Genomic DNA, 9,222 nt, shown 5'->3' with positions numbered 1-9,222 from the left:
AGCTGAATTGTGCTTCTGGTTCCTCCTCATTGAGTTGCTCCATCTGGACTGGGGGGTTTGGTTCTAGAGCTGCTGGTTGTGGCCATTTATCCCAATCATCGTTGATAGCCGGGTTTTCAGCTTCTTCACGAGCTTCCTATTTAGTAATTATAAAATGTGTTTTTGTTTCATGTGTTAATGATTTTTAAATGTTCTTTATAACAGAATACTGACAGATTAACACAAGAGCAAGAAAGTGGCCTCGAAGTAATTGATTCTCATTGCTCAGCAGTCATCTCCAACAACAAACTGAAGCATGTACAACCCTTGGAAGCCAAACCATAATTACAATGATACTTGGTTTTGGTGTCTCTACGGTTCCAACAACAAACTGAAGCATGTACAATGTTCTTACGATGGTGGGAAAAACCGGTTGAGGTTGAACGGCAGATTGTAGAACTCCTCGTTCCGACTATCCCCACGAAATGTCCTGAACCTAGCCCACCAAGGCATCCCACGGTCCTTGGCTCTGTTCCTCACGTCCAGCGTGTTATCTAGGACCACCGAGATGATGAAACCAACGGTCGGGGGTGAGGAGAAGATGGTGTTGATGAGGTCATTGAACTGCATATTGCACAAAAAAAAAAATGTTAGGTTGAGTTCAGAACTCAGGTTTTCAGCTGATGGCAGCGAGTTTCGGCGAGGGCTACATACCCATCCAGCTCTAGTATGTGACGGTCCATGATCATAGTGGAAGAAGTACTCCGGGATGGAGATACCGAGGAACAGTGACGTGCCGATAATGAAGAGGTTGCGCATCGAGTTCATGTTGGTGAACTGCATAAAGGAGAGCCCCACAGCACCTGGAAACATCGAACAGGAGAGGTGAAATAACAAACCCAATAACAGAGACAGACTACACGGAGAGAAGAATGGAATGGATAGCAGAGATATTTTGCGTACCGACGTAGCCAAACAATACACAGTATATAGCAGCAAACACCGTGAATGGAATTGAGGCGAACAGCCCTCCGAATTTCCCTGAAACCATAGAATGAGTTCAGAACCAGAGAAAGACTGGTTCAGTGCCGTTTTATTGACTGTACTGACAGTAACATTTCACCTAGGATAGAGAAGAAGATCATGAAACCAGCGGAGATCTGAATGACTCTTCTGCTACCAATCCTGGTTGATCCTAGGAGACCCACGTTCTCCCTGTTAGGCAAAGTAATATACATGATGTCAGGCATGGCACGAAACTGGACGCAAACATGCTTTGTGACAAATAAGTAGACAGACACACTTACACAGAGACAGTAGAGCCGCTGGCAGTACCAAATAGGCCATCTAATAGCAGCCCGATTCCCTGATTTTTCATATGTCAGAGGACAGAGAAAATAAACAATGATCTTATAGAGGAGTCACCAACAAGATGTATAGTATCTCAATGTTTCTTGGTAACTGACCTGCCATCCAATTCCCCTGCTTAGGACAAATGGTGGGGGCGGCGTCGCACTTGCCAACCGGGCAGCAGCCTTAAACGCTCCGGTAGACTGCAACGCTCAAAACAGTCAGACAAATCAGTTTCAGCACGATGTCAAGTAACTGATGTTTTATACAATGACGAGGAGAGAAAATAGATGGGCAAGTGTTTTAAGGGGTTCCCTTGGAGATGCCCTTACCTCTACCAATGACACCAACACAGCAGCCATCATGCCGAATGAATGATCTGCACTGAAACTCGGGGGACCCCATTGCAGTGGGTATGGAATATCAAACCTGAGGAGATCAGACAAGTTCATTCCATAAGTGCGAAAGAAAGATGAAAACAAAGCAGCGGTTGAAGCATCAATCTACATACCATGGCATGGTTGTGATGAGGCTGGCACGGTCGGTTCGGCAGTTGAGCTGGGTGACCTGCGAACTATGTTTGTATGCCCCACTCACGGTGAGGATGTGGGCATATAACCAGACAACTGCAATGGTGATGAGCACTGAGAACCTCTCCAATATCGGAAAAGGATGCACTTGTACATGCTTCAGATACTGGGAAAGTGCCACAAACAAGACAAGCATAGGAACACCGATCTCCACGCATGTTCCAATCTAAGAAAATCAAATTTACTAATTAGATTCTGGGAAGAATACTGATCTACTCTATTATAATGCACACTATGCTACAGTCTTTCATAGTATCTGATTTAATATGATATAAATGAACTTCTCTGAAGCACCAATGTAAGAAACATATATTCTGACAGTACAAGCCGTATTATTGATAATGATATCAGCAAATCATTAATTAAGCTTTTACCACTGGGAACCCTCTCTCGAAAAGGCCAAGCCCAACCAATGCAATAACTGGAACCATCCCAAGTGGGCTGAAGAACCTGTAATAGGGACATCAAAACAACATCTTATGATTCCTATCTTCAATTTGAAGGCTGTAGCCATGTCACACTACTTTTGCCTAATTTCACCCATTTATTATTATATTGACATATTTTTTCCCTGAAAGTGAAGCCCAATTCTTGAATTGAGAAGTGAAGCGGATTATCAAAGGGCATGTTGCTAGTAAAAGAAATAACTTATTGGTCAATCATATGACCTTATTGTCAATACATGTAAAGAAACAATGACTGTTACTACACCTTGTATGGAAGTTGCAACACCAAGTAACCAAACCAGTGGTCAGTTTAATGGCCACATGACCATACATCAAAGATGAAAAAATAATAGTCTTATGACAGTGGCAAGCAAGTGTTTGAACATTAGTTGACATGATACAACAATTGAATGCATGACTCATCTGTACCTGGAGCATACCCCCCACAATTGGCTGAAGCCAAGTATTATCTGAATGCAGGATGATATTATCAGGGCCCCCTGTATGGCTCTCATGGTCATTTTGAACCTCTGCAATAAGAGAAATCATGTGAGTTGTGGCACTGAGATGACATATAATATACAAATTAGTTAACAACGATTGCACACTTACTGTATGGTTATCAGCAATTTGTATCAGTGAGTGGTCACTGATTACTGACATGACTGGGACTAGGAATGCATAAGACCCACCGATGACGGTCGGTAGACGAGTTCCAAACAGAGTTTGGAGCATTGTATTTATTCCAGTCACGAATAGCACTGTCTGTACTACCTTTGCCTTGTCATGCTGGAAGCAAACAGGCAACAATGTTACCAATCAGGATGGAGTCTATCAATGAGGAACATTACATAAAAAGGTCCATCATTCAAAAAGATGAATTCTGGATACATAAAAGCGAGGCAATACCGCACTATTTTGAGCTCTTTATCATGGCACAAGGCTAAAAACTATCTAAACATCAATGATGCTTTATGGAACAGGAGATATCTTAGTTTTAAACATCGAGATTATTAATTCAATAACCTCAAATCCTATCAGATATGTAGGGAAGTATGTATGAAATCAAAATAACGTGACCAGTATTATCAACCTTATTACGCATTTACACCAGAAATGATGATATTAAAAACATAACTTTCTATGCTTGAATTACATGGATAATCTAGAATCAAATCTAATTATTGAATTCTATCATCCTCTGTCTCAAATTATAGGTGGTTTTGGCTTTTCTAGATACATAGCTTTTGCTATGCAACTAGATATAATACATGTCTAGCATAATAGAAGTTGTGTCTAGAAAAGCGAAAACAACCTAAAAATTGGAATAAGATGGAGTAGTTTGTTTCAATATAAACACCAATAGATATGGTTTAACAGCAACAAAGTTGAATAATGAAAGGACCCTTACAGCATTTCCTCCCATGAGGGGAACCAACAAGGTGGGGATCATCACTGCCGTCCCCAAGCAAAGGATGAAATGCTGGAAGCCCAGCAAAACAGCTCCTCCTGCGTCATCAAAGAGACGCATATTTAGTACCATAAAGACACAACATAGCTAAATGAATGAATCATACAAGCCTAGGTGCCTCAGTACTTACCCCAGGACGGGTTGGAGTCTATGCAGTACTCCATTCCGAGCAGCTGGTCCATGGGAGGGTGGCTCATCTCCTCTGGTTTCATGTCAGTCATCTCCATGGGAGGGTCTTCCTCTGCTTTGCCCACGACGATCAATACCAACCAAGCAGGGGAAAAACAGCTTCAGTCTACTGAGGTAGGACAGCACTAAAGTTGCAAGCTTTATGGTCCTAGAGCATCAGATGCCACAGGAATTCATTCTCCAGAAAAATAAAGCGTCATTCTTTTCCCACAAAGGTGTGCAAACTTTCAGATGTGCAACAATCTGGAATGGTTGCAAAACAGTACCAATGTCCTCTAAACATGAAACTAAAACTGAAAAACAATATTTAGTGAATGATCAAGAACTTAGTGACCCTCAACACTCCAGAGGGGACTCAAAAATCTTCAATGCTGAGGAATTCGCTAACACATGCCAAACAAAGGAACCATGAAAACACCGCACGAAATGCTCACAAATCCCGCTGACAATTCTCAGAGAAATCCACAGAAGCAGCACGGAGAAATCCCCTCCGAGAATGTTACTGAATGCAGCAAAATGCTCTCAGATCCACGAATGAAGCAAGCCAGGCAGGCGCTGGATGTATAGGCCCCTGGAGGGTGCGGTAACAGAAACAGCGAATTCTTGCTGTTAGAAATCAGCTTTGCAAAGATTTACAGTGGAGGCAGAGGGTTTTAGAGGGGAGCCTGTGCGAGGAGGAGGAAAGCTGGGAACGGAGCAAACGAGGGAATCACACACAGGACGGGGTTAGGAGAGACCGAGAGAGAGAGGAATGGGCCTGTACGCACATTGCTTTGTTGTTTGCATGCACTTCATTTCATCGCTGATCGCTCTACCTCTGCACACTCTGCTCTGTTTCTGTTTCTCTCTCATAATAACTTGCTGGCATCTTTCTTATACACTTACATCTGGGCCGGTCCTGTACGACACAGCCCAGACACATTAAAACACGGTCTACCCCAATTAATTATAGACTGTGGTGTACCACAAATTTATACTACTGTATTAAAAACCTAATATAGACACATGTGCTACTATGATTTTACCCTGTCCAGACACATTAAAACACGGTCTACCTCAATTAATTATAGAATGTGGTGTACCATAAATTTATACTACTGTATTAAAAACCTAATATAGACACCTGTGCTATTATGGTTTTACCCTCTCCACATTTAGCATCCACAAAAAATAGTGCAGCAAAGTGAGCACTTGAACCCACAACCCTGTGCTTCAGAAATTTAGGGCTAACCATCATATTACATGTATCTTAGTATTTTTAAAATAAACAATTGTTATATTTACAGTTTAGGCGTCGTGTCACGCACGGGTACATAACTATTACTTAAATATGTTGGATTAGACTAAATAGCCAAAAATATTATAATATATCAGGTCTACTTATTTTAACAGAACCGTAATACATAGCAGTTTATTTAATAAATGAAATAAATCAAATGAAATAAAACATAAAAATGTACATAACATATATGACCAATATAAAACGGAGTTATTTTGTGGTTGTCTCATTAAAAACCTTTAGTTAGAAGAAAAAAGTACAACTAACTCAGAAATGTTTAATATCCAGTAGGCTTTGACGGGTCTATTGGAGACTTGTTCTCAAATGCTAAGAGTTAAGAACAAGGCAATATAAAAAGTGTTAAATGTTAAGGTCCTTCGTCCTTCAAAGCATTATCTACTTTCGGATATAATGAGTTCCAGACGAAGGTTATGAAGGACAAACCTTCATAAGAACAATAAATGATGAAGAGGGATTCATATGCAAGATATGAAAAATAACATAAACCCTTTAAACATTATTATTAAATTATTTTTATTTGCGTTACTATATCAACAATAACAAATTATAAATGTACCTTCGGCTCGAGGGAAAATAAGGGTACAAGCGTGATGCAAAAGTGAATGCCAAGTCAGCGTGAACAGTACAGGAATATTGTTCACCTATTTATAGGCACGGGTCGCAGCCCATGCAAAATTACAACCAGACCCTTTGCTTTTTTGACAATAACTCTATAGTAATTTATCTAGGTCTAGATAGTCTTTTCCTCTTTAAGTCGGTTTCCTTCTTTTTGCCACCATGCCGAAGCTCCCTTGCGCACAGCTTTGGCTCTGTTCCATCCTTCGTATTGTTTTCATGCTTCTTCATACCGTGGGTTCTTGTTCGAAGATCCCTGTCCACACATTATAATCCAGAGACATTGTTAAATCATGTTTTTGAGGACCTTCGGAAGCCGAAGGCCCCCAACAGTAGCCCCTCGCAATATTAATTTGTTAGAATGATAAATTTAGATTGCGACATGGACGAAGGCCTTAAGCCGAAGGTCCGAAAAAACACCTTCTCTTTGCTAGAATAGCAACAGTCATTGACAAGCGGGACCCTCCGGTTTTCAACGTACTAGGCGTATAAATAGGAGCTCACCACGAGTTCATTTGGCACGCTTTCTTGCCATCTGCTCTTGCTTACTCAATTTTTAGCTCTTGCGCACCAACACTTGATTGGCTTTTTTAAATTTTTAAGCTTCGTTTCTAAGAGAAGTTTATCAGCATTTTCGAAGATGTCTGAAGACAAGAAAGCTGTCGCTGAGTCGAAGCTGAGCCTTTATGAAGAGAAGAATCTTGGTTTTCTTGAATTAATGGCAAAGACAAATACAGAGAAGATTACCAGGGAGATTTTGGAAGGCTTGTCTGAAGATACTGGTGATAGTGATAGTTATGATGTGGAAAGTGGTGGAGAAGACTCCGAAGATCGACCCTGGCGACCAAGCCATACAGTTTTTGGAAAATCAACTATTAAACAGAGTCATCTTGATAATATGAGGGGAAGATATTTTCGGGACATGTCTATTGTAAGGGCTGATGACGGAGAGAGGACTGTGCCTACTCCCGAAGAGAATGAAGTTGTGATCTTTCGAAGCTTTTTTAAGGCTGGGCTTCGGCTTCCATTAAGCAAATTTGTGGTTGAGGTTTTGAAGATTTATCAAGTCTACCTGCATCAAATTACGCCCGAAGCAATCATAAGAATGGGAATCTTTGTCTGGGCCGTGAGGAGTCAGGGCTTGGAGCCAAATGCAAAAAGCTTTTGTAATTTACATGAGCTAGTATATGAGACGAAACCCTGGGGCAAAGAGCAATATCATAACAATTTTGGCTGTTATAGCTTCGGTGCCCGCTCTGGGTCAAGCTGTCCCGTGCCGACTTTTCGGAAGAGATGGCCCGGGGACTGGATGAAGGAATGGTTCTATGTGAAAAACGATTTGAATGTACGAGAAGACATTAAAGATATCATTATGCGTCCTATTTGGCAACGCTTCGGCCTCCGGAAGCCGAAGGTGGAAATGGATGAAGCAGTCGAAGAATGCCAGAGGGCCTTCGGCATAGTTTGCTCTTTCATCGGGACTAGGGACTTAGTTCAAGAGCACGTGGCCTACAGGGTATGGCCACTTGTAGAAAAGTGGGAGATGCCAAAGGAAACCATCAGCAAACCTGACGAAGGTGGACTAGTTAGGCTAAAATACACCTTCAATTATGGAGATAAGTTCGTCGAGCCAGATGATGACTGGCTGAAATGTATTGAAGCCATAAGCGATGAACTGCTTGGATCATACTCGAAGGCAGAAGATACTGCACTATCTGCGGCCTTCGGAGGCCGGAAGAAGAAAAGACTCAACCGAGTATTTGATGTCATTGGGTTCGTCTATCCTGACTACCGTTACCCAACACGGGGTCAAAAAAGGAAAGATACGACTTCTGCGAAGGAAGTTGCTTCAGCCGCTCCTAGTGAGCCATCGCCGAAGAGGAAAAAGATGAAGGTTCTTACGCACCGGCCACGTTATATTGAACCGGCCACAGTGCCTGAGTTTGTCGGTGAGACCTCTTCGGCCACCGAAGCCAAGGGGCCGACTCCCCTGCCGAATATTGAAGAGCCGGCCATAATGCCGGAGATGGAGAAAATAGAAGAACCAAGGGCTGAAGAAACAAAGACATCGGAAATTTTAAGTCCTTCAACAAAAGTTGAGGTGCCAACACCAATGCCGAGGGCACAAAAAGACCTTACAACAACTCCCAAGAGGAAAAGAATGGTTAACGTGCTAGATGTACTGGAAACGATAAAATCTTCAAGCTCTACTTCGAAGATAGCTTCCGAAGCTCCAAATACACAAATTGAGGCCGAAGCTGCCAAAAGTCAAGCGGAAACTGAAACTGGGCTTTCAGAGCCTACCAAGAGGAAATTCTTGGAAATTGAAAAAGAAACGGAAAAAGAATCTGCAGAAGAAACTTTATCTGAGAAAATCGGCACACCTATTCCCGAAGCATCTTCTGAAGCTTCTGACTATATATTACGTCATGCTTCGGGTAAAAATCTGAGCGAAAAATAAAAAAGAGAAGCTCAATTCTATGCGCAAAAATTGAAATATCCAAAAGGGGCGCTGATATTCAATGGCAGCGGAGAAGAAGACTTCTTGTATTGTCTCCCTGACAGCAAGGAGATTTCTGTCTGTCGGGAGATGAGCAAAAGCTTCGGATTCCCAACATTAGAAGATGGGCTCTCGGTGTTGTCAAAGAACGAGCTGGCCGACAGCTTAGCATACAATAGTTTAAAGGTGAAAAAATGAGATCTTTGTATTATTCCTTGAAACCAAAATTTTTCATTTGCTTAAACTTATCAACGCATTTTTGCAGGGCCTTATACTTAGCAATGCCCTCAGGGCACAAAAAGATGCCGAAGACGAAGGGTGTATTATAGCCTTGAGCAACCTTCGTTCCGAAGTAATTGAACTAAGGAACGAAGGTCTCGAAAAAGATAAAATATTACATTCGTTGTTGAATAAAATAAAAGAAGACGAAGCTACTTTCAAAGCTCAAGCTGAGGCTCAGAAGTGCGAAATTGAGGATCTTCGGAAACAGCTAGCCAGAGCTAAAGAAGAATGCATAGTTGAAGAAACAAAATGAGAAATTAATGAACAATGGGCCAATCATTTAGAAAAAAACGTTGAAGAGCTTCGTGCATCCAAGAAAAGGTGTTATGAAAAATCTATAGAATGTGTTAAGAAAATAAGAACCAGCTTCGCCAGCGTTGGCGCGTTCTCGAGTGAAGAAAATTTCATGAGGGGCGACCCCGAAGGCCCAATTGAATGGATCAGCCACGAAGCTGAAGCTTTTGAAGAAGTTTTGAATAGCCGTGGAGACATATGTGCCT

At 41.7% G+C, this 9,222-nt stretch overlaps 1 protein-coding gene across 4 annotated transcripts; it reads right to left on the bottom strand.

The window, feature by feature from the left end:
* Positions 1-232: 232 nt before the first annotated feature.
* Positions 233-4,866, bottom strand: LOC103652969 (nucleobase-ascorbate transporter 2). Of its 4 annotated transcripts, none has more exons than XM_035967207.1 (14): positions 4,793-4,866; positions 3,967-4,077; positions 3,777-3,874; positions 2,978-3,154; positions 2,795-2,895; positions 2,294-2,369; positions 1,841-2,085; positions 1,662-1,758; positions 1,446-1,532; positions 1,287-1,345; positions 1,103-1,194; positions 943-1,020; positions 694-842; positions 233-603 (listed from the first exon to the last, which is right to left on the bottom strand). In XM_035967207.1, the coding sequence occupies exons 2-14, from the start codon at positions 4,061-4,063 to the stop codon at positions 391-393; spliced, it is 1,569 nt and encodes a 522-aa protein (XP_035823100.1). In that variant the 5' UTR covers positions 4,064-4,077; positions 4,793-4,866; the 3' UTR covers positions 233-390. The 4 variants fall into 4 exon arrangements, with proteins under 4 accessions (XP_035823100.1, XP_035823099.1, XP_035823101.1 ...); XM_035967206.1 differs by having other exon boundaries at positions 4,460-4,818; XM_035967208.1 differs by lacking the exon at positions 4,793-4,866 and adding an exon at positions 4,460-4,790 and having other exon boundaries at positions 3,967-4,080.
* Positions 4,867-9,222: the final 4,356 nt, after the last annotated feature.

The sequence above is a fragment of the Zea mays genome, chromosome 4 (assembly GCF_902167145.1).
Source record: "Zea mays cultivar B73 chromosome 4, Zm-B73-REFERENCE-NAM-5.0, whole genome shotgun sequence".
NCBI lineage: Eukaryota > Viridiplantae > Streptophyta > Magnoliopsida > Poales > Poaceae > Zea > Zea mays.
Note: the sequence above shows the minus strand (reverse complement) of the source record. Positions and strands in the feature narration are given on the sequence as shown.

Bases quoted from the DNA above. Each gene is read 5' to 3' on its own strand.
- LOC103652969 (XM_035967207.1), bottom strand. From the start codon at position 4,063: ATGGAGATGACTGACATGAAACCAGAGGAGATGAGCCACCCTCCCATG. The intron at 2,086-2,293 runs GTAAAAGCTTAA...TGATTTTCTTAG, and splicing joins TCGAGAGAGGGTTCCCAGTG to ATTGGAACATGCGTGGAGAT. The intron at 1,533-1,661 runs GTAAGGGCATCT...TGAGCGTTGCAG, and splicing joins TGTTGGTGTCATTGGTAGAG to TCTACCGGAGCGTTTAAGGC.